Source organism: Ovis aries, chromosome 3 (assembly GCF_016772045.2).
Source record: "Ovis aries strain OAR_USU_Benz2616 breed Rambouillet chromosome 3, ARS-UI_Ramb_v3.0, whole genome shotgun sequence".
Classification (NCBI taxonomy): domain Eukaryota; kingdom Metazoa; phylum Chordata; class Mammalia; order Artiodactyla; family Bovidae; genus Ovis; species Ovis aries.
Genome location: NC_056056.1, coordinates 124,443,523 through 124,469,848, shown reverse-complemented (window position 1 = coordinate 124,469,848; position 26,326 = coordinate 124,443,523). Strand labels below are relative to the sequence as shown.

At 34.8% G+C, this 26,326-nt stretch overlaps 1 protein-coding gene across 2 annotated transcripts in view; it reads right to left on the bottom strand.

The window, feature by feature from the left end:
- Nucleotides 1-26,326, bottom strand: part of TMTC3 (transmembrane O-mannosyltransferase targeting cadherins 3) — a 48,152-nt gene that overhangs the window by 14,947 nt on the left and 6,879 nt on the right. For both annotated transcript variants that reach the window (XM_012174052.3, XM_004006241.4), the window contains exons 2-10: nt 22,975-23,191; nt 19,775-19,993; nt 18,391-18,490; nt 18,070-18,185; nt 17,453-17,625; nt 10,901-11,153; nt 5,648-5,796; nt 3,585-3,705; nt 1,960-2,071 (exon numbers count right to left, since the gene is read on the bottom strand). In XM_012174052.3, coding sequence (XP_012029442.2) covers nt 1,960-2,071; nt 3,585-3,705; nt 5,648-5,796; nt 10,901-11,153; nt 17,453-17,625; nt 18,070-18,185; nt 18,391-18,490; nt 19,775-19,993; nt 22,975-23,172 — 1,441 coding nt within the window. In that variant the 5' untranslated portion in view covers nt 23,173-23,191. The remainder of the gene's footprint in view (nt 1-1,959; nt 2,072-3,584; nt 3,706-5,647; nt 5,797-10,900; nt 11,154-17,452; nt 17,626-18,069; nt 18,186-18,390; nt 18,491-19,774; nt 19,994-22,974; nt 23,192-26,326) is intronic.

The window sequence follows — 26,326 nt, the reverse complement described above, 5'->3', positions numbered from 1 at the left end:
TATAAACCACTGATCTGATCATCTTTTCCTCATGTTTCACCCTCTCTCACATCTCTTCATAACCAGCTTAGACTATGTCTCAATATTCCCTTAACCCTTTGTTTAGTAACACATCTGACAAAATCCTAATCCTGTTTAACCAAATTCTCTGTGCCTGCCTATACTATATATAAAGTAGTGGGAGAAAAACATAACCACATCAACTGGTTAAAGTGGAGAGTGAAAAAGTTGGCTTAAAGCTCAACATTCAGAAAACGAAGATCATGGCATCTGGTCCCATCACTTCATGGGAAATAGATGGGGAAACAGTGGAAACAGTGTCAGACTTTATTTTGGGGGGCTCCAAAATCACTGCAGATGGTGACTGCAGCCATGAAATTAAAAGACGCTTACTCCTTGGAAGAAAAGATATGACCAACCTAGACAGCATATTCAAAAGCAGAGACATTACTTTGCCAACTAAGGTCCATCTAGTCAAGGCTATGGTTTTTCCTGTGGTCATGTATGGATGTGAGAGTTGGACTGTGAAGAAGGCTGAGTGCTGAAGAATTGATGCTTTTGAACTGTGGTGTTGGAGAAGACTCTTGAGCGTTCCTTGGACTGCAAGGAGACCCAACCAGTCCATTCTGAAGGAGATCAACCCTGGGATTTCTTTGCAAGGAATGATGCTGAAGCTGAAACTCCAGTACTTTGGCCACCTCATGTGAAGAGTTGACTCACTGGAAAAGACTCTGCAATACAGACAGTTCGGCATACTTGAAAAGCCAATCCCTTGATGCTGGGAGGGATTGGAGGCAGGAGGAGAAGGGGACGACCGAGGATGAGATGGCTGGATGGCATCACTGACTCTATGGACATGAGTCTGAGTGAACTCTGGGAGTTGGTGATGGACAGGGAGGGCTGGCGTGCTGCGATTCATGGGGTCGCAAAGAGTCGGACACGACTGAGCAACTGAACTGAACCTCAAGAAGGGTGTTACAGCTGCTTGGCAATCACACTGCATTTGCCTAGTCTATATATTTTCCTAGATCTTCGTTTCTCAACATGTGATTCATGGGCTAAGTATCACCTAGGAACTTATTAGAAATGGAGAACCTTAGGCCCTACTCTAAATCGCTATACACGACAACATGCACCATTAGATCTCCAGGTGACTCACACACACAATAAAGTTTCTGAAACCATGTCCTAGATGACTACTTCAGACTCTCTCCTGGTCTTAGATCTCCAGAACGTCCTCTCCCTTCCCCACACTCTACTGTTGATTCTGCTTTCTATGTCACTGAGAAAACAAGCAAAGAATAACTTTCAGAAGTTATTTGTCTATTATTCACCTGCCTATCTGTATCCGTGTTTCTATACTCTGCTTTCCCTGTTACTATATGGTAACTACTGGTTCAGCTGACTGAAATCCTCATCCTGAGTACCAGATCCTAATTATCTATTCTCATCTATTCAAGAACACTGATCCTTTACTCCGTTCCCCAACCTTGAATTACTACTTTGCCGAGCTTCAATGCACTAGTGACATACATGCCTTGTTTCTTTCATCTTTAAAACCAAAACCAAAAAAAAAAAAACCCCCGAAACAAAAACCCCCAGCATCCTACTACCCTCTCTTGACCCCATCCTCAATACCAACATTTCTTATCAGGTTTTAATATCGACTGTCTCCAGTTCTTCTTCTACTCTAACAGGCCTTTGTGTCTATCACTCCACCAAAATTGCTCATCAGTGCCATCCAACAAATCTGTTTTTAAAAACATCCCTAAATGTCTGATATAAATAGCTCTAACATATAACCCAGTTCAAAAAATAAGCCAGCACCAAACATTATAGTATTCAAGTCAGTTGGAATAAAGCTTGAAAATAAACTCCGCCTACTTTCTACAAATATAATCAAATTTTCAAAAAGAAAACAAACTATTAACAACAGCTTTATTAATCAATAATGCTTACCTGGCTGAACATGCGTAGCCTGTAAGAAGTATTTCAAAGCTCTCTCAAAGTTTTTTTCATTTTCCAGAGCATGACCCACATTATTCCATAATTTGGCATTATTTTTATTTACCTTAAATACAGAAGTACAGATAGAAATTAGTCAAATTTTAAAAAATGAGTCTAATTAACACAGGTTTTGTTTGGTATACTATTAGGAAAGGAGTACTCCACAGAACTGTCTATGAATGGATGAAGGTAGTTCAAAAGTACAAACTTCTGAGTTACAAGTAAGTTCTAAGGATGCAAATATATAGAACAGGGAATACAGTTAACAGTACTACATTGCATGTTTGAAAACTGATAAGAAAGTAGATTTTAAAAGTTCTCATCACAGAAAAAAAAGTAACTCAATGAAGTGATGGATGTTAATTTATTCTGGTAATTGTTATATACATATATATCTAAAAATAATTATATTATACACTTTAAAGTTAAGATGAAGTTATATGTCAATTATATCCCTCAAAAACTGGAAGTCATTCACATTTCTTTCAGAAAAAAAAAAAAGTGCAGGTACGTGTGTGTATATGCATATGTATAACTCCATATATATAAGTCCAATTAACACAGATAACTGTCTGATATATTATTAGGAATAGAGTGTTCTATGGAGATGAAGAAGGGGTCAAAATGAAAACTGCTTCATGAAATTTAACCTCTCCTCCCCTTCAACATCAACATGCTAAAACTTCAGTTCATCTATTTTATATATTAAAATTTTACTTCATCAAAGCATAGAGTTGTTTGAAAATTCCTGCTCTATTATTTATAGTCTTTTGGGAAAGAAGGAATTTGCACGAGAGAATATGTTTAAACACTGCACTGATGACTTATTTTGAGGCTTGACATAAAGCTATTTATGCAATCTATTAGAGTAATGGGAACTGTGCAGAGTACAGAAACAGCCAAAAAGGAAGTTAAGAGTTTAAAGAGTTGAAGAAAAGGAGCAACTGAAAAAAATCTTTGCTTATAACTTTACAGAAAACAAATCATATGATTTTTAAAAAGAACTTTTCTCATTTATATTGTCCATTCCATAGAGATGCACCATCCCTCCTTTCTGCCAGTTCCTATCTTTCCTATAGTTTTATAACCATTGGCTATCCTCAGTATGATAGGGTGCCATTTTCTGCCATGTATTTTATTCATTGAATCTAAGATGCCACCAGTTACAAGGCTCATCGTTATCTTATATATCATTAAGAAACAAAAAAGGTCACTAATTGTAAGATGCCTTTCACTGTAAGATTTATTCTGATTTCAGACATGTTAAAAGGTTAAAAAAAAAGTACACCTTAAGAACAAATGAAACAAAGTATTCACATTTAAACATTTTATCATTTCAGTGTCTAACAACTGTATAGCATTTGGGGAATTATTCATATATGCTCCAGACATACACCTAAATACTATTCAGAGCACTGGCTATGGTATAATTATACAAGGAACAAATTATTTTTACTAATTTTTTGGTGAAGTATTTAACATTGAGAATTAATTGTCAAATTAAAAGTAAAGTTAGAACACCGAAGCAGAAATGGCAATAAGAAATAATTGGTGATATATTTTGAATAACATTTTACCTTCAAGGCTGACATAAACAGCGTATATTCAGACTCCCAATCCCAATTCCTGTGGAGTGTTTTTAAGGCATGAGTGAATATCACCAAAGATAGACAAACCCAGGATAACTTTTTAAACACACTGTTTAAGGAAGAAAAAACAGAACGAAAAAACATTGTCTTCATCACCAAAAAGAGGTAAGAAATATGTTAAATATCTCTAAATGTTGTGTTTGAATTTACTCTAAAGACTAGGGACTGTTCTAATAATCATCCAGCTTGAGAGAGAATAACACCAAAAAAATTAAATATTATAAACACTACTGTATAAAGTTCAATGACAAAAAACTGATAAACCAGATTTTTAATTGTGACTTCTTAAGTGTTCTTTTGTATCATTACCTATAACCTGAATACTCTTAGTTGTGTTTATAAAGGGTCAATCTCATCCCTGGCTATATTTAAAAACATTACCGCTTACAATATACACCACAGGTTATCATGATATTCTTCGAGGAATCTTACTCTTCTGTGTGTGTGGCTGTGCTGGGTCTTCGTTGCTGCGTACAGCTTTCTTTAGTTCTGGCGTGCAGGCTTCTCAATGTGGTGGCTATTCTTGCTGCAGATCATGGACTCCAGGGCATGTGGGCTCAAAAGTTGCGGTGCATGGGCTTAGCTGCCCTATGCATGTGGGATCTTAGTTCCTGAACCAGAGACTGAATGTGTCCCCTGCATTGGCTGAGGGATTCTTAACCAGTAGACCACCAGGGAAGTCCCAGAATTTTACATTTTAAAAAGCTAGAACTATTCATTAAAAGTCATAGTAAAGTTAACCCTTTATAAAATAGAGGCAAATTACTTACATAGCTTTAGGTTAATCACTTGGGACACAATTTGTCACTTACAAAATGATTGTTATACTTCAATAATCACTATGATCTTATTTGGTATTAATAGTATTAATGTTCTTTGAGCTTCTGCTTTTTGCCTCAGTTACAGAGTTCTGTTTCTTTCATTTTGATAGATCCACTTAACCAGGATAAGAGTGCATGGACCATGCACATGAGAGATAGTCAGATATAAATTTAAAGCAAGACTCTGCTGTTTACTAGCTGTGTGGTCTTGTGTAATTCAGGTAACTAATATGAGCTTCAATTTTCAAATGTGCCAAATGAAGTTAAGGGATGTCTAGATTAAACGAGAAAACACATCTACATAGTGTATTACAGAGCTGGCACACGGGAGGCACTACAAGATTGGCAGTGATTATAACTGGATACATCTATGAGAAAGTTTAGAGTGAAAACTGCAGTAATGGATGAGATCGTTAGGGAGAACATGCAATGTGAGAAAAACAGCTATTTGTAAAACTCTGAGAAATAAAAAACATGTAAAGAGCTGGTACAACAGGAACAATCTGAAAAGAGGTTGAGGAGAAATGAGCACAGGTGGTGGAGAGTCAGGACAGAGACTTTTACAGCTGCCAGGGAAATACACTTTAAACCAAGCACTGATCAGATTTACCCACCAGACTCAATGTGTTACACGACAGTAAAGTGATGAAGACAGAAGTCAATTCTGTGGGTTGAAAGGGGACGGGAAAGTAAGGAAAAAGAAACACTGACTATTTTTTCTATATACAGTCAGTGATTATTCTGTTCCTTAGCAGTGAGTTTAAGGCAACTAGAACATGGTGGTTTCTATGAAGCAAGAAATTACATATTGCTTTCTATATGCACTTTACATGTATTAATCCAATATGACTAATTTAAGAAGACTGTATCTTAGTTCATTACATACGAAAGCAGCAATGATCATTTGAAACTTTAGTGTTAATAATGTTCTTTGTAGCATCTGCATCTGAATGAAAATCTCTTATGTGTTAGACTATAAAATATAATTATATAAATATGAGGAAAAACATAGATAAGGTAGGAGTTAGTGAGCTAAGAAGACTCTCAATGTGAAAAACAAAAAGGTATAAAAAGATAACATAAAAATAGAATAAACATTTTAAACACTTAAATGCATCATACTAAATTCTACAGTTAGTAAGCATTAAATGCACTAACATTTTAATTCACCTTTTGTTTGATATTTTCTGCCATCCATGGGCTACCAAAATACAGAACCCCATGCTAGGAACATATAGTACTCGCTCAGCAACAACAAATCCAACTGGGAAAAAAAGATTTGATGCAGGAATAAATGGTAATGCCATTAAAGAGAGCGCCTACAAAGAGAAAAAAGATAATTTATTAAATTAAATAATATACACACATCAACAGTCAAATCCAAATATTTAATCATTTAATCTGGATAATGTACTGGTGGATCAATTTTAATAACACTATAAAGAATACTGATTTAAACATAAAGGAAACTTAAGGATGGTAACAATAAACATGAGGATGTATGTCAGCAAGGTGAGATGAAGTCTTCCTAAATACCAGAGCTTACACCTCAGCCTCATCAGATAAAAAAATGTATGGCAAAACCAATACAGTATTGTAAAGCAAAATAAAGTAAAAATGAAAAATTAAAAACAAAACAAAAAAAAATCCAAAAAAATTAGTAATTTTTATATATCTAACTAATGTGCACAAAGAGTCATACACGTGTGACTGAGCAATTAACATTTTATGTAACTTATGTGCCCGTGGTAAAAATAAACTGACAGGAAAAGATATTAGTACTACTACTATGTGTAAGGTATACTGGAAATTGATAAGCTATGTTTCAGACAAGACAGTAGACTACTTCTACATGTTACTTCAGTGTTGCTCTGCATAGTATTCTGATGGGTCACATACATTTAACAGACTTAGTATATGTATAAAAATAAAACTGGCCCCTTTAAATAAACAGTCATTTATTCCATAAGAATTTCTAAATTTCCAACACTGTGTACTGTGTTAGAAATAAACATCACAAAATGCTTAGACGTTTTTGCCATTTTGAAAATGGGATGGCATATGGTTTCCAGATTACAGTCATTACAAAAGATAAGACAAAATAACTAGCACACAAATAACTTATGGAAAGAAATAAGCTGGTTGTCAGTAGGATATCTGTTTCCATGGACATCTGCTTCCATATTCTGTTACTCTGATTTGTTTTATAGTAGTACCTTGTGCAATAAACACATTGTTTTTTCAATTTCAGAAGTCTGAGAGTCTTCTAAGTTTCAGAGGAAGCAATGCTTTTTATTATACTTTACTACTGAAAATCGATGTAGAGCTGTAAATAGTGAAAAGAATACTTTCTCTATGAATCACAAATTAATAATTTGTAATGATCCAACACTGAATCTGAAGAAAAGCACTACCATCAAACTGCTCACTATTATCAATTTATAAGTCTGAAAATTTTAATACTTTCTTTTTAGTCAAAAAGGTAAAACATTAACTGTGCATAATTCACTTTCCACTTCCCAGAAATGTTTGACAAAAACAACCAGGTAGCTGTGAAACAGAGGTATTTGTTCCTAAATACACGATCCTCTTTAAAAAAATTCCCTGTTAATTCATGGATGCCCTAAGGCAATTTCATTTGAAAGAATAAAAAGTGTTAAATTCATCCAAAGAGGCATCATGGATTGATGAATAAGTTACACAAAAAAAGAAAAGCCATCTCTCAAAAAAAACTATTGATTCTTCAATAAGAAATGTCTTAATGATTAACTTACTCAGATGTTCTAATACACTGTTAACGTATGTCAACTAAGTTAACTATAATGCAACATCTTCTCAGAGAGTGGAAAGAGCGAAGAGTTCTGGAGGCAAATCTTTTTCACTTTTTATAATAAGGTAAACTACTCCAATCACCTTGTGACTCCATTTTTTAAAATAAATCAACAGGATTATTAACTACTTATACTACTGAGATAAACATGACATCTTATTTATTAAGTGCTTAACATACCTGGTGCTTGGTAGATATTCCTTTGGTCTACTTACCTCTTTCAGATATCTTCAAACAATATTACCATTAAAAACAGTATGTTTAGTTTTATACATACATATTAATTCATTTTCAGACTTTTCTATTATAGATTACAAGCTATTGAATATAGTTTTCTATTTTTTATGTATAGTATCAATAGTTTGTATCTGTTAACCCTATACTCCTAATTTATCCCCCTTCTTTCCCTTTCCCTTTTTTACATTGCTAAATTGCTAAGAGTCCTGTCCAACTCTTTCGTGACCCCATGGACTGTAGCCTGCCAGGCGCTGTCTACGGGATTTCCCAGGCAAGAATACTGGAGTGGGTTACCATTTCCTACTCCAGGGAATCTTCCTGACCCAGGGATCAAATATGCGTCTCCTGGGTGTTGCATTGGCAGAGAGATTCTTTACCACTAAGACATCAAGGAAGACCCTTCTCCTCTGGTAGCTAAGTTTGTTTTCTACAAAACTAACACAGTATTATAAATTGACTCTATTTTAATTTCAAAAAATTTAAGAGTATGTTTAGGACTATATTTAAAGCAGTTATACCTAAAGTCATAAGGGTTCCTTTTTTATACATATACAATATAATGTTATTAATTAATGTAAATCTGTTAACTTCATTGGCAATATCCTTTCTATTTTTTATTCAGTTTGCACCATACAAATTATTTAATTTGCCAAAATTTCATATTTAACTACTCTTCATTTTGCTTTTTAGTAGAAACTCACTTTTGGATGTATTCTACCATGTATGTGCTTCATTTTTATTTTTGTGAGCTGCAAAGCACTATTAGACAAAGTCCCAAAGCAAAAATAAATCTGTATCATCATAAATTCATGATCAACTTCAAATTAAATCCTTCAGACTGCTCAAGATTCTAGGTTTCTTTGGTAGGCTCACTCTCACTCTCTTTTACTATTTTCAATCTTGACTATTTTTCTCAAATTTCTGACCTATGTCACTTTTAGGAGGTGACTACACTACCAAACTTTCAGAAAAAACAAAAGTGATAAAGCAAGAATTTCTTTAATTCTCTGCTACTAAACCTATTAACATCTACATTCATGACCGTTTCCATCCTTCCTATAACCTAAGCAGTGTTTCCATCTATCTGAGGCCAAACCTGAGCTCTATACCTCTAATATTACTATCAATCAGCTTTTCTTTCATTTACCTAATCGCTTTCTTATATCAAATTTCTATGCTAAAAATGTTCTTGCCTTTCCAACCTTAAAAATCTTCTCCTTTGAAAATATTATCTTTAAATTATCTTAACCATTCATTATGACCCTTAGGTCTAAAACAAGTTCCCATATTCTTAGGGAAAGATTTTTGTGGACATGGATTACAAGCAGTCGGCTGTAACCTCACTTAACGATTCAACTCAAAGAGCATGTTTTTGTATGCAAACCCATTAGTGATATCTGTGCATAAAGGTCAGCCAACTGAGTACTCCAATGAACGTGATTCTAAATGCCAACCAAGCAAGTTTTCCCCCCAAATCAACCCACTTCAGCCTCAGAAGGTCCATCAATTCCAGGTCTCTATGCTTCCCTCAAGCCCTGATCCCCCAATAAAAGATCAGTTGCTTTGTTATACTTGAAGCCATTGCCTGACTGGCTATCTTCTCTAAATTAGACCTTGTCTCCTTCTTTGAAATATTCAGTTAAATCATTCCTAAAGGTTACCTACATTAGCAATCTTCCCTTCCTTATCTTCTAATCAAATCACTCCACAGATAAAAATTTAAGTAACTACATAAAAGAAATCAAATTCAACTGATCTCATTCACTACTTGACAGCAACTGTTGGTGTTAACCATCCTTTCCAGAAATGTTTACCTTTCTGTCCATTTGGTCTATTTCCTATTTGGTACTCTTGCCTGGAAAATCCCATGGATGGAGGAGCCTGCTAGGCTGCAGTCCATGCTGTCGCCAAGAGTTGGACATGACTGCGCGACTTCCCTTTCCCTTTTCACTTTCATGCATTGGAGAAGGAAATGGCAACCCACTCCAGTGGTCTTGCCTGGAGAATCCCAGGGACGGGGGAGCCTGGTGGGCTGCCGTCTATGGGGTCGCAGAGTCAGACACGAGCAGCAGCAGCTATTTGGTTTATTTTCCTTTACACAATACCTAAATATGGAAGCTTTTCAAGAGTGACTGAGATATAGCCTTCTTCTCTATTCAGCCTCTTCAACTATATATAGAGGAAAAATTAAGAACAAATAGTCTAAGGCATGCATTATGTGTATGAATTAACTTCTATGCCTCTAGAAAGGTGATAGCTAGTTACCACCTCTAAGAGATGTAACAAAATCCCAGTTGAGAAAGGCTGCTCTATAACCTCTCCAAAGGTCGTCTTCTTTACATCTTGTTTTCAATTACTATCTCTCTGGCAACTGTCAAATTACTCTGTGGCAATTTATCAAATTTTTATGTGTATCTCAGGCTTTGCCACAGAACTCCAGGCACAAAGCGCCATTCAAAATCTCCGTTAGAAAATTTCAAAGACACCTCAAACTCAACAGGTCCAGATACTAGTAAATATGATCTTTCTTCAAACCCTATATTCTTTTAAATTTCTCTAGAATGTGAGTTCTTTGGTAATGGGGGCCCTGTATTTCTTTTTACTATCACATACTCAGTGGCTAAAATGCTACCTGATACACAGGCTACAAATCAAAATCTTTATTGAATGAATAAATGAATCTAGTGGCTGCAGCGAGAATACACTTGCCAAGTATTAAAGGCACTTTCTGGCATACAGTAAAATCTTAAGAAAATGTTCAAGATGATTATTTTCTTCCATAATTTAAAGAGGCAACACAATTATTATGAGTAAGAAGTGAGGGCAGAACTAAGAGAACTGGAAACAGATCTCATAAAAACAAAAAAGACTTACTAATCAGAATTCTCTGAACACAGTAAGAAATACCTCAGGGAGTAATGAAAGTTTTGCCAATGAAAAATAAAGAGCTATGCATTTCTAGGGGCTTATCTTACATGATCCTCTTTCCTGTGCCAAGAAAACAAAGAAGTATACATTATACTGAATAATTCATTTCTTTAAAAGGGTGTATAACCTAGTGGGGTAAAGGTAAGAAATATAAAAAAATAATGCTAAAAAGGATGCTCCATGATTTTAGAGTCCCCATCAAATTAGGGAAATTCATAATCACTCTTTGTGTCACATGCTGAATGTGCAGCATTAATTAAATTCTGACATAAAATTATAGGATAGCCTAAAATAAGTTCATAAATTAGGATGACATGAATAAAGACAGACAGCAGTTTTTCAAAGATGCTTCTGAAAAACTAAAGGCACTCAATTAATAAACTAATCCTGTATTTAGTATTATCTGAAAATTTAAGAAACTTTCTTACCATTAAAACAGTCTTGGAGGAATTACTAGGATATCTGAGACTAAATACTCCCAAAGCTCCCAAAAAGCAAAAAAAAATAAATGTGGCAAGATTTCGAACATCTAGAAATGACTCTATCAGTGGTATTGTTCCCATGGTCCAATCACAGCAGAGCTCTGAAGGATTTAATAGAAGCCAAGCATTCACAGGAAGCAGGTAGTTAAAAGTTAGCTGCCTTGTAGGAGTTGGGCTTACAGCAGCTGGGTTATCAAACCTGTATAGAGAATGAAAAAAAATTACTGAAATTAAAACACTTTAAACACAAAGTTAATATATAAAAGATACAAATACTGAACAATAATAAAAACAGCATTTTACATGTAATCTTGTTAAAGACAAACTTTTTATGGATACCTTAGATTCTTGCCTGAGTTCAAATTTCTTTATGAAATGTCTAATTAAGAGGTATGATATTTATGAAGAACTATTTGAGGGGCAAGCAGGTTACCTATTTCTAGTTTATTATGAGAATGATTCAGACAGGTATTCTATAATATTATGACATGCTGCAGAAATGCTTTTATTAAATTATGGCTTTCTGCTTCAACATCATAAGAAATGTTTTGTATGATTCATTGTTGTATGTGTTGTATGAATGCTTCTGAGAACACTAATAATGTTTTCCTTTAAGAGATGTTTCTTTCATCACCAAATGCTAATGAAAATTGTTTTCTAGAAAGAATTATTATGTTTTCTCTTGTCACAAAAAGAGAAAACTAAATCACCTATGAGCTTTTTCTTTTTGACTTCTACAGAGCTCAAAACCAAATTCTGGTACAGAGTAGTAACTGCACAGCCCTATGGAACATTTTATTTGTGCTCTACTTAATACAAACTTATATCCTAGTTTATATAGGCCGTGATGTATCATTAGTCTGTTTACCGCAAACTAAGTCGTATCATTTTTTAAAAGTACATTTAAATTAATCATTTCAGATTTTTAATTCTTTACACTATGTTTTAAATTGTATTAAGATATCTAAACTGTGTTAACATACAGTTGTTTAAATCTTCCCTGGTGGCTCAGTTGGTAAAGAATCTGCCTGCAAGGTAGGTCCAATCCCTGGGTCAGGAAGATCCCCTAGAGAAGGGACTGACCACCCACTCCCGAATTCTTGCCTGAATTCCATGGGCAGAAGGAGCCTGTGAGCTATAGCCCATGGGGTCACAAAGAGTTGGACACGACTGAGTATTTCCTTCCTCTAACAGAGTTGCTTAAAAACCCAATTCTTATTTTAAAATGAGTAAGTCAAGGAAAAATCAATATCATTAATTTGACTTGGTCTGCTTAAAAATATCAACTGGTGAGAAAAATGAATTATTATTTGAACAAGTAATATTTTCTAAATTGTCATGCTGTGCTAAGTCAGTTCAGTTGTGTCCTACTCTTTGCAACCCTATGGACTGTAGCCCTCCAGGCGCCTCTGTCCTTGGGATTCTCCAGGCAAGAATACTGGAGTGGGTAGCCAATCCCTTCTGCAAAACTTTCATACTTCAATATATGCATGTATGAAAAATACTAATTCTTGAAAGTCAGGATTTGAATTCTCAACATGACCAACAAAACTGAACACAAAACCTTCTCCTGTCATCTACTTTTCAGAGTTCATTTAGGAAAATTAGCTGTTTATTTAGGATAAATTATTTGCTAATTGAACTTTAAAAGAATACATGTCAAAGCAAGTCTAATCATATTACAATCAACCTCATAGGAAAACAGAATAAAATTTATGTAACACAAGTACATATACACACATTTTAAAATGCTTATATTGGGAAAATACAGTGTTAAACATAACATACTCCATATATCCATCCACATATATATAAACAATAAATACATTCACACCTATAAGGCATATTTTCATATTATAGAACTAGAGATGCAAAACAGTTGATTCAAATTCCCTGAAACAAATGATAAACAGGAAACATTAAGACTAAGGAGTGAAGAAGGAAATACAAAATATCTATCTACAATTCAATCTATTTTCCACACTATTATGCTTAAATGAGTTTTTAGTTTAGCATGGCTAGACTCAGAAGTAAAAATTCTGGAAGTAAAAATAACTATTCTTTATAGAAAAAAATGCTATTAAGGATAATTATTATACAATGGAACATTACTCAGACATAAAAGAACAATGAAATAATGCCATTTACACCAACATGGATAGACCTAGAGATTAGCATACTTGGTGAAGTAAATTAGGTAGAGAAAAACAAATATCATATGATATCACTTATACATGAAACCTAAAGATGATACAAATGAACTTATTTACTAAAAAGAAAAACTCACAGACACAGAAAACAAATATATGACTACCAAAGGGGAAAAGGTGAGGGAGGGATAAATTAGGAGCTTGGATTTAACAGATATACCTTACTATATATAAAAGAGATAAACAACGTCCTATTGCATAGCAAAGGGAACTATATTCAATATCTTGTAATAACCTATAGTGGAAAAATATTGGGATTTTGTTTTTAAAAAAGTTTTTGCATGTAATGTCAGTCACTTGAATACAACTATGAATAGGCAACTTTATAAATTTTCTTTTAAATTTTGGATGAGTGAGGTGAAATGGAAAAATGCTATGAGAGCAGGAAAAAAAAGATAAGAAGAATGTTAAAATTCAGTATAACTTTTGCTTCTAGCCTTAAACAAATTTAAAAAATGGAAAATTAAAACTTCCTTTAACATTCTAAGCATCAAGCAAAGAAGGACAATAACACTTGATTGATAATAAAACAAAAACAAAAAACAGATGAGGGGAGCCCTATCTAAAGAGTTTAGAACTTGGATAGATTTTTAGTCTGTGCGGCAGCAAGAGAGAATCTGAGTGGAGACCATTTGCATCCCTAAATTGAGATGATGGAGCTGGGAACCCTAGAAATCCAGGGGGGTTAGAATTAGCAAGCAGAAAACTGTTGAGAAAGATAACTCATATCTGTAAAGGTTCTCTCTCCAGTTTTCAGTACTAATGAGAACTGATCAGCATATATATACACAAAGAAATACCTAAAGACAGTATAGTGGGTTGATTTCCGTCTCCCCAAAGTTTATGTCTACCCAAAACCCCAGAATGTGACTTTATTAGCAAGAAAGTCTTTGTCAATGCAGTTATAGTAAAGATGAGGTCATGATGGATTAAGAGTGGGCCCACTATCCAATGAGGGCATAGTGACCCATCTAGTACTCTTCCCTGAAGAATCCCCATGGACAGAGGAGCCTGGCAGGCTGCAGTCTACAGGGTCGCAAAGAGTTGGACATGACTGCACGACTAAGCACAGTACAGCACCATCTAATGACTGATGTTCTTATACAAAGAAGAGAAAATACAGAGAAACAGACAGGGAAAAAGGCTAGCTAAAGATGGAGCAGATTACAGTGATACAGCAACATGCCAAGGAATGTCGAAGATTGCCAGCAACCGCCAGAAGCTAGGAAAAGAGGCACAGAACAGATTCTTTCACAGAGCCTTCAGAAGGAACCAGCTGTGCCTGATACCTTGATTGTTGGACTCTGGCCTCCAGCACCGTGAGAGAATAAATCCCTGCTCTTTAAGCCACTCAATTTCTGGTAAATTATTACAGCAGGTCTAGGAAAATACAGTTTGGAAAGTACCTTCTGAAAGGATCAGATATAAGCTCACAACTAGGAACAGTTCTTCAGCAGCAGGAGTGGAAATCCTCATAATGCAAAGTCTATCAAGTGGAGAGGTCAGAAGGGCCTTGTGTCAGCAAGGGAGCAAAATTAGCCCTATCCTAAATGTTGCTATGCTTCCCAGGTGGCTCAGTGGTAAGAATCTTCCTACCAATGCAGAAGTGGGTTCTATCCTTGGGTAGGGAAGATACCCTGGAGAAGGAAGTGGTAACTCACTCCAGGATTCTGGCCTGAAAATCCCATGGACAGAGGAGCCTGGCAGGCTACAGTTCATGGGGTTGCAAAAAGAGCCAGACACGACTTAGCTATTAAACAACAACAAACACTGCTATGGTCTCCTAAAATAAAGCTTAAAAACAAGACTTGAAGATGAAACATCTTTTAAATAACTTACATGCATCTGAGAACAATGCTCTACAATATTTATAGGAATACATTAGGTAAAATCAGACACAGTACCTATTAGAAAAATTACCAAGCATGTGAAGAGGTAGAAAAATACAATCCATGAGGAGAAAAATTAATTCAATCTAAACTGACCAAGAAATTACACAGATAATAAGACCAGTGGAAAAGGACAATAAAGTCCTAAAACAGTTAGAAACATGGGATACATACACATACACACACACACAAAGGTCAAGCAGAACTCAAATAGAGATGAAAATGTCTGAGATGAAAAATAAAAGAAATTAAGGACAGATTAGACATGCAGAAAAAAATTAGTAAGCTTGAAGCTACAATGGAAGAAATTATCCAAAATGAAAACTGGAAAAATAGCTTTGGAGGGAAGAGGAATAAATACAGAGTAACAGTATTACTTCAAGAAGCCTAAAATACATGTTATTGGTGTCCCAGAGGAAGAAGGGAGAGGAAAGAAAAAATATTTCAAGAAGTTTATAACTGAAACAATTCTAAAATGTATATGAAGTAAGACTTACATATTCTAAAAAGCTAAATTAACCTAAGCACAAGAAACATGAAGATAAAACAAATAGTAACTGAAAGCTTACAACTTTTGGCCATTTTCACCCAAACTGTGGTGTTAAGATAAGTCCTGAAGTTGCAATGTGCAGCATCATGACTGTAGTTAATAATACTGTATCATATATTTGAAAGTTGTTAAGAGTATAGATCTTAAAAGTCCTCATCAAAAGAAAAAAAAAAACTTTTTGGTAATTATGTGTGGTGACAGATGTTGACTAAATTTATTATGGTAATCATTTGTGTGTGTATGTATACGATTAATTAAGTTGTACACTAATACAATGCTATATGTCAATTATGTCTCAATTAAAAAATACAGAGAAGAGAAACAATGATAAAGAGAAACTATTAAAAGCAAGGATGGAACAAAAAAGACACACTACATGCAGAAACATAAAGATAAGGATGAAAAGATTTTCCGTTTAACATAACACAAGCCACAGAATATAGAGTAATATTTTTAGATTAGTGAATGAAAATCAGCATTGTAGAATTCTACAAGGAAAATATCATTCAAAAACAAAGGTAAAATAAAGGTATTATATATACCAAAGCTTAAAGAATTCATCACCAGCAAGGTCCTACATGGTCAAGAAATGTCAAAGAAAGTCCTTCAGTCACAAGGAAAAATGGTACCAGATGAAAATCTTGATCTAACAATGGAAGAACACTAGAAATGGTAACTCTACGGGGTAAAACAAAATTTTTTAAAAATTTAATCTCTTCCAAAGATAACTGTTTAAAGTAAAAACTAACAATGTATTGTGGCATTTATAATGTATACTCAATAAAAACATACGCAAATAGCACAAAGGCTATGTTATTATTTAGAATGTTTATATATAGACTTATTCACTGTATATGTATTTGTACTATATATACTGACATTTATAATTTATACACATACAATTATAATATTCCTTAATGATAAATTGTGATAAACAAATGATGTAAACCAAAAAAACCCCTAAAGCAATCACTAAAAATATACAACAAAGATTTATAGCTAATAAGCCAACAAGGAGATAAGATTGGAGTAATACAAAATATTCAATTCAAAACAGAGAAAAAATGGAACAAAGAACAGATGAGACAAAGAGAAAACAATTAGCAAGATGGTAGATTTACAACAAACTGTATCAGACAACTGAACCTACCGTTTAAAAGACAGATTATCTGACCAAACAAAAAAGGAAGACCCAACTATATGTAGCCTATAAAAAAATCTACTTTAAATATAAAGATATAGACAGAGTTAAGAGGTAAAGAGAGGAAAAAAGATAAACCATTTATCACTAACAAAAGACAGCTGGAGTAGTTATATTAACATAAGGAAAAGTGAATTTCTTAGTAAAGACTATTACCAGGGATAAAGAAGCTCATTTAATAATGATATAAGGATCAATTCATCAAGAGGACATCAAAATCCTAAATATTGATATACTTTATTGTAGAGTTTTACAACAAATACAGGAAGCAAAAATTGACAGAACTGAGGAGAAATAGACAAATCAGTCAGTTTGTAACTCTGATCAGTTACAGTCAGAGACTTCAACATCCTTTTCTCAATACTTAATAGAACAAGTAGACAAAAATGACTAAGGATATGGAAGACTTAACACTTAACCATCTGGGGGATCATTATCTTGACTGATGCTTCCAAGAGTGTACATGTATGTCAAAACCTATTAATCTGAACAGTTTAAATACATGAGGATTCTTAAAAAGTATAAATTATAACTCAATAAAGCTGTTAAAAAACCTTAATGCAAATCAAAAACTTTCTGCAACATTTGCAATCACTTAAAACTCAAAGTTAAAAAAGGAAAAAAACAAAAAGAACCAGAATTTCATACCTGGTGAACACTGGAAGTTGCGACTGAATAACCTGGACTCTAATCACAACAAGTAACAGTGTACTGAACATCAAGACAATGAGTTTTATTAGTGTCTGCAGCATAGAAAATGGAATACTACCCTTTCCACGAAGAAACTGTCCAGCAGTAGTACATAACAATGGCAAAGTATACTAGAAAAAGAAAAAAAAAAAAAGTAAAAAATAGCAATTTACTGTAATGTTTTCAACAACTGTACTTTCTAACTGCAAGATTAAATGAAAACTGACTATAATTATAAAATCAACATGGAACTGGTGGAACTGATGAATAAAACTGAGCCAAACAGTCTTCTCCAATAATGAATTATACTATACAGTATTACTGGGTGCTTTCCCAAACTGCCCAATAGTTCCTTTACTGAAACTTAAAAATCTGTCCTTAAAAAACTGAAGGTGTAATATAAAATGTTAAGTAATAGTCAGTGGGTATGAAGGTAAAACATGCTTACTTTTTGCAAATTTTTGCTAAATATTATTGATAAAGCAATTTATATGCTACATTTAGAAAATAAATTCATTAGAATCTGATTCAAATAGTATAAAAGACAGCAACAGGAAATTTATATTTCTCCTTACCCCTTGGGCAATAAATACTTCATATACACAGCAAATTCCCACAACTGTTATTCCTTGTTCTTTACACAGTGTTGCAACAGCCACTAAAAAAACTGTCAATGCAATTGGAGTCCACACTACAATTCAGGAACAGAAAAATATAAAAACACACAAAAACAATTTTATAATATCATAAAAGAATAAGACAACAATTAGATATTACTGAAAAACTTCAAATGTTGTAAGCAATTTCTGCTTTATATATTCAAAACAATACATTAATATATATAATTTGATTGAGTTTTACAGCTAAAGGAAAAGTATTGAATATCAGACATTTACCTATGGAATTATCTGGTCCTTTTGATTTAGTATATGATAAAAATGCAGCTAGAAAAAAGATAGATGACAGAAGTTCTGCTCTTCCTACAACACCTGTTACCTAGAAAGGGAAAGGCAGGGGGGTCCATATTAATGAAAAGCATTTTGAAATTTTAACTATATATAATTGCAATAGCAGTTTAATTAGAAATTAAGCTGCTATAACTTATCAAGTGCATATTTCTGTTTTATAGGTATTCCTTGAGTGCCCTCATGTGGTGAATTTGTGTATCTTACATAAAAATGTATTCATCAGTAACTATAATAGCTTTTATTATTTTAACTATCAATACTTATAGACTCCGAGGAAGTTGCAGAAATAGTACAGAGAGGTCCTGTTTACCCTTTACCCAGCTTCCTTCAATAGTAACATCTTACAAAATTATATAGTATACCATCTAGACTTAGTTCTAAATTTTTTTTAAATACAACTGTTCTTAAAATATAAATGTATAATAAACTCAATACAATGCATCATATCTCACAAATAAAACCTGGAAAGTTTAAAAAGACAATACATTTAAAATATCATTTTAAACTCAAAAAAATTTCAATATAAAATCTCCCCAAACTCCCTTTAAAGTGTTCTCAACTCACTATAAAACTTAAAACAACCTATCATTTTTGTAGATGTATAGAAAAATGTTCAGTTAGATACCAAAAGGTTCAGGATATTGGGAGAGACACACAACGCCCCTGCAACACACAAACACAACTCTGCAAAGTTTAAACACACAGAGTGTTGTTTCAAACTAAAAGCTTATAATAAACCAACTGAATAGAGTCCTCCTTGCTCTGTTGAGAGGCAATTCTGGAGTCTCAAGATTACCGAATTAAGTAAGGTTATAATTTGAATATGTGCTGATCATAAGCATACTGGCAATAGTAGAGACAGTGCACAATTTTTAAGCACATGGTAATAAATAATATGAAATTACTGAGCATTATTTGTTAGGATGTCTGCTTATATGTGCATGTATTTTTGCATGCCTTACATAAGTTTCTCTTATTATTTTCTGTCCTTTCAAACACAAAGCCAAGTTGACAAATACTTAAAATCTTCATTCATAAAAAAAAATTAGCAAAGAAAAGAACTGTATTTATTTATATTTTACATTGCTTAAGTTGAATAATTACACGTTATATGTTTATGTTTCAAAAATTGTTTTAAATTGAAAAATTTTACACAATAGGAAAGCTACATCCTCTGCACTAGGAAGGTAAGGCACTGTACCAAATTAAGGAGTCTTTAAATACTTGAAGTCATGGTTAATTTTTTTTTCCTTAAAAACATATACCATCATAGTCATGTGTAGGAATAATGCAAAAAATAAATTTTACTTACTGCTTCTGTATGTATTGGGTGCACCGCAAAAAGTAAAGAGGCAATCATACTACTCTGGTTATTCAGAAAAAGTCTGCAGACTTTAAGAAATATCACACTAACCACAGCATGAAAAATCATATTTAGGAGATGATATGACATTGGTGTTAGTTCACTGAACAGATAATTTAAGCGAAATGTCAATACTGTTAAAGGACGGTAAGACTTGTGGCTTCTCTCCTATAAGGAAAAAAAAAATCATTGATTACTAAAGTATCCTGGTTCTTCTGGATACATAAACTAATAACTGCTTTTACTACTAAAGAATCTATATTTGGCTGAGAAATAACAATAAACTAATAAAAGTCTCAAGAATAACATAAACATAAAAGATAGCTTTATGTGGGTTCTTTTTTGCGTGTGTTTGTGTGTGTTTTCCTATTTTCTTTGTCCAAAAACAAGGTAATTTCCTCTTTGATATATAGTTGAGTTCAGTTCAGTTGCTCAGTTGTGTCTGACTCTGCAACTCCACGGACTGCAGCATGCCAGGCTTCCCTGCCCATCACCTACTCCTGGAGCTTGCTCAAACTCATGTCCATTGAGTTGGTGATGGTGATGGTGATGGTGATGGTGTGTGTGTGTGTGTGTGTGTGTGTGTATCAGTATATATATATACACACATACACACACATATATATACATACACACACTGATATATAGTAATCAAAGAATAGAAGAAAAACATTTGACTACTAATACACAGATTAAGAAAATAGGATAATAGTGGCATTAATCAAACTGTAGTACAGGATTTCCCTCCAAAGCCTGTTTCCAAAACTATTACCAAAAAACATTCATGTAACTGCTGGCTAGATTTTCAAAAGGAAACATAAGAATAGAATGCTTACCCAGTGCCATTTAAATAACAATGACTCAAAAAGGTTGCCTAGTTGTCTTATGAAAAAACACCTCCGTAATGTATAAACCTGAATATATTAAACCAAAAATTCCTAAGTACTACACAGGGAGTGATATAAGAGAAAAACTTTCTTAAAGAATAGACACCTTTGCTATTGTGGTCTCTACTCGTAGCAGATAAAAATTTTATGTTAGGTACTGAATTTCTTTATAAACTAAAAGTTACATTTAATACAAAATATTTTTACTCCAAGACAAAGTCAAAGCAGATTAAGAATAAAACACACAAGTTAAAAAGATACAAAATATTATGCTAGTCATTTTTTCATAATTTTATATAAAGGCATCCACACTCACATTCCTTGCCCTCCTACCTCTACCGTATTTCACTATAACCCTGTTTTATAGCTATAGACTTAAGCCTGCTGATCTCCAATAGGGAACACTGGGAAGCACAAGAACCAAACATTTCCCATTTTGAAATTATGAACATTTAAATATCTCCATCTGTACTGACTACATATAACATGAGTGCTACCTACCTCAAATGTTTTTCTCTTTCTGGCCTAATTCCTGTACATCCTTCAGATTTCACCTCAAACATACAGAAATGCTTTTAAGCCAATGTATTGAATTGAAATCATTTATACCAGAAAGCAACTTTAAGGTAAAAATCTAATGTCATAATTAAAACCACAGTCGATACTAGCATAATTTGGGGCCAGAGGGTATGAGTACAGGGGAATGAATTATCTAGAAAATAATGTAGTAATTATCAAGAAAATAATATCATGACAGGACCATATTTTCCCTTTGTTATCAAAAGACATTTCTTCTAAAAGCTAGAACTGGGTGAGAACAGAAAGGCTGCAGGAAAATAAATAATCTGCTTCTTTATTAAGGAAAAAAAATACTTGTTTGTGACTAAAAGAATGAAAGATTCCATACCCCTTCTTGAGAAGTTTCCAAGTTTGGAGAATTTGGAAAGGGGCCATGAATGACAAATAACAAAAAGAGTGTTACATGCTATGTTTCAACAACTATGTGCTACATATTACAGACAAATTAATTAATGAATCCTCAAAGTCTATTCTTTTATAGATCAGGAAAATACCTCATTACCTAAAAGCTGTGTCCCCACCTACTTCACACAGCTTTTATATCATACAACGAAAATTAGAATCCAGTCTATATGATCCTAAGCTAACAGGTGTTTGATCCTTAACAGTTTAACACTGACCTTCAAAATAAAGTTACTAGCAAAGGAAAAATACCTTCATAAAAACAACCTAAACTTTTGGGTTCTCAGTATAAAATCAAAATAATTATTAGATATGAGATATGGCACAAATTAAAATTTTTAATAAATAATTTTTTCTGCAGAAAAATAGTTAATATGTGTACTTTCCATTTTTATTCAATCTGTAATGAAGCTATATAATTTTTAAATGGTTAATGCTTAGTTGCTCAGTTGTGTCCGACTCTTTGCAACCCCATGGACTGTAGCCTGCCAGGCTCCTCTGTCCATGGGGATTCTCCAGGCAAGAATACTGGAGTGGGAACACTGGGAAGCACAAGAACCATGCCCTCCTCCAGAGGATCCTCCCAACTGAAGGATCGATCCCAGGTCTCCCACATTGCAGGCGGATTCTTTACCAACTGAGCCACTAGGGAAGTCCTTTTAAATTAAGGTTAAGTATACCACAAAGTTATCTCCTTTGCTTGACTCATAAGAAAGAAAAAAGAAATGAATTCAATTAGCAAGAAATAGTTATGTGTTGCCCTTATTGTCAGAGAAGGCAATGGCAACCCACTCCAGTACTCTTGCCTGGAAAATCCCATGCACAGAGGAGCCTGGTGGGCTGCAGTCCATGGGGTCCCGAAGAATTGGACATGACTGAACGACTTCACTTTCACTTTTCACTTTCATTCACTGGAGAAGGAAATGGCAACCCACTCCAGGGTTCCTGCCTGGAGAATCCCAGGGAAGGTGGAGCCTGGTGGGCTGCCGTCTATGGGGTCACACAGAGTCAGACACGACTGAAGCGACTGAGCAGCAGCAGCAGCCCTTATTGTTCTCCTAATATATTTGTTTTTTACACACATGTATTAATTTTAAAACATTTAAGCCAAGGTACACAATCAAGGAAAGTATCAGGTACTCCTTTAAAAAAGACAATCACGTTTTCCACTTCCTATCTAATGTATTACAAATATTCATGTCTTATATGAAATTTCTGAGGAAAAACTAAACTACTGAAACATTTTAAAATCTGAGATACATATAAGTAATTCATACTTACTTCAGACATAGGGGTCCCCCAGAAATCATTCTGAAATAAAGTTTTTAAAGGTGTAGATGGATGCAGGTCTTTATTATCCAGTATTGCTGAAACATCGTCAAAAACAAAACCACAAAACAGGCTGTTCCAATAGCAAACAGCAACCACACCAACTATTAAGGTTACTTCTTTGAGGTTAATATCAGCCATCTTTTCCATAAGCACCTGTGGACAGGATCTGGGGAAAAGAACATGAAGATACAATGAAATAGTGAAGTTGCTCAGTCGTGTGCGACTCTCTGCGATCTGATGGACTGTAGCCTACCAGTCTCCCCCATCCATGGGATTTTCCAGGCAGGAGTACTGGAGTGGATTGCCATTTCCTTCTCCAGGGGATCTTCCCGACTCAGGGATCGAACCCAGGTCTCCTGCATTGTAGACACATGCTTTACCATCTGAGCCACCAGGGAAGTCCTCTGAGGCACAAGGGAAGCCCAAAATGAAATAAACAACATTTTTTTTTAAATAAGTACAGTTTTAACAGAAAGATAATAAGTAAAATAAAGACAGAATGTGAATTCTCACAGAGAATTAATTCTTTAAAACTCAGTTCAAAAACCATCCACCTAAGGAGTACGTCAAGGCTGTATATTGTCACCCTGCTTATTTAACTTATATGCAGAGCACATCATGAGAAACGCTGGGCTGGAAGAAGCACAAGCTGGAATCAAGATTGCCGGGAGAAATATCAATCACCTCAGATATGCAGATGACACCACCCTTATGGCAGAAACTTAAGAGGAACTAAAAAGCCTCTTGATGAAAGTGAAAGAGGAGAGTCAAAAAGTTGGCTTAAAGCTCAACATTCAGAAAACGAAGATCATGGCATCTGGTCCCATCACTTCATGGGAAATAGATGGGAAACAGTGGAAACAGTGTCAGACTTTATTTTTGGGGGCTCCAAAATCACTGCAGATGGTGACTGCAGCCATGAAATTAAAAGATGCTTACTCCTTGGAAGAAAAGTTATGACCAACCTAGATAGCATATTCAAAAGCAGAGACATTACTTTGCCAACTAAGGTCCATCTAGTCAAGTCTATGGTTTTTCCTGGGGTCATGTATGGATGTGAGAGTTGGACTGTGAAGAAAGCTGAGTGCTGAAGAATTGATGCTTTTGAATTGTGGTGTTGGAGAAGACTCTTGAGAGTCCCTTGGAATGCAAGGAGATCCAACTTGTCCATTCTGAAGGAGATCAGCCCTGGGATTTCTTTGGAAGGAACGATGCTAAAGCTGAAACTCCAGTACTTTGGCCACCTCATGCGAAGAGTTGACTCATTGGAAAAGACTTTGATGCTGGGAGGGACTGGGGGCAGGAGGAGAAGGGGACGACCGAGGATGAGATGGCTGGATGGCATCACTGACTCGATGAACGTGAATCTGAGTGAACTCCGGGAGTTGGTGATGGACAGGGAGGCCTGGCGTGCTGTGATTCATGGGGTCACAAAGAGTCGGACACGACTGAGCGACTGAACTGAACTGAACCTTCCCTGGTGGCTCAGACGTTAAAGACTCTGCCTGGAATGCGGGAATGGCAACCCACTCCAGTACTCTTGCCTGGAGAATCCCATGGAGGGAGGAGCCTGGTAAGCTACACTCCATGGGGTCACAAAGAGTCAGACAGGACTGAGAGACTTCAGCTTCATGTTCACATTCTTTAGCTAACTAGATAGCTAACTTCTTCAGCTGTCACAGGTCAGTTACCTGGGAAATGAAGATAACTAAGGAAAACCTGGTATGATATGTCCCAGCAGGATCTAAATGAATCCTTGTGGGAAAACAAATACATACTTAAAAAGACAATGATCATGAGTTTTCTAAAATGTATATAAATCTTAGATAAAATCTTGATAAAATGTAGATAAATTTCAGTACCTTATGAATCTGAAGATCAACTATTACTTAAATCAAGAGTCCAAAATTGTAGCCTGAAGCCTTGCTCAGATTGATCAAGTCTGAAATGTCTGTCTGAATGCCGTTAAGCTCACTGTATACTAGCCAGTTTACTACAGTTCCATTATCTGTCACTGAAGTTGAGTTATTCGATGGATTTATGTTATCTGCTTGGCCCCTAGGGTATAGAAGCAGTTTATGATCCAGATATAAACCACTGTTTTTCTTTTTCCCAATGTAACAAAAGCCTTCAATCTACAGACTGGCCTTCATTCATACATGACAATGTATAATTTAAGTCAATGCTTTAAAAAGAATCCAGTAAAACAATGCTTATAGAGGAGAAAGAACTATATGACCTGGAGGTTACTGAAGAAACAACCCTATAATAAAAATAAGCATGCTGATGATTTACTTTTCTAGTTTGAGTAGTGTCATTAGCATAACTTTAGTTTATCACTTGTGGAGAGAACCTTCTCCAAATATGTAAACCATCTTAACCTGTGAATATGTTACCTTATAGCAAAATAGACTTCACAGGTGCAACTAAATTTAGGACTTTGAGATGAGGATATTATCCTGGACCATCTAGGTGGGCCAATTCAATGAAAAGAAACCTCACAAATGAATGAGGGACACAGGAGAGTCAAAAAAAAAAAAAAAAAAAAGCAGAGGTCAGAGTGATATGATGGTTAGCTGGGGGCCACAAGTACAATGGCAAAAGCTGGAACAGGCAAACAAACACATTATTCATTAGAGTTCCTCAAAGGACTACAGCTTGTTGAGGATTTCTGACTTCCAGAACTGTAAAATAATAAATGTTATTTTAAGCTACCACATTTGTGGCATGTGTTACAGTAGGAACAGGAAATTAATGTATCATTCACAGAGCCAAAAGATCTGGAACCTGAGATAAATCTGTAAGAGTTCTGGTCAGATCAGAGAACAACAAGAGACATCAAATCAGATGCAAGATTTGTATAAAAATGCATACACAAGAGCCTATGAGAAAGTATTAAATTATTTTAGAATTAAGAAAAATTTAGAAAACATTAAACTTTTTAAGTGCTGCACGCAATATGCCAGCAAATTTGGAAAACTCAGCAGTGGCCACAGGACTGGAAAAGGTCAGTTTTCATTTCAATCCCAAAGAAAGGCAATGCCAAAGAATGCTCAAACTACAGCACAAGTGCACTCATCTCACACACTAGTAAAGTAATGCTCAAAATTCTCCAAGCCAGGCTTCAAAAGTACGTGAACTGTGAAGTTCCAGATGTTCAAGCTGTATTTAGAAAAGGCAGAGGAACCAGAGATCAAACTGCCAACATCCTCTGGATCATTAAATAAGCAAGAGAGATCCAGAAAAACATCTACTTCTGCTTATTGACTATGCCAAAGCCTTTGACCGTATGGACCACAAC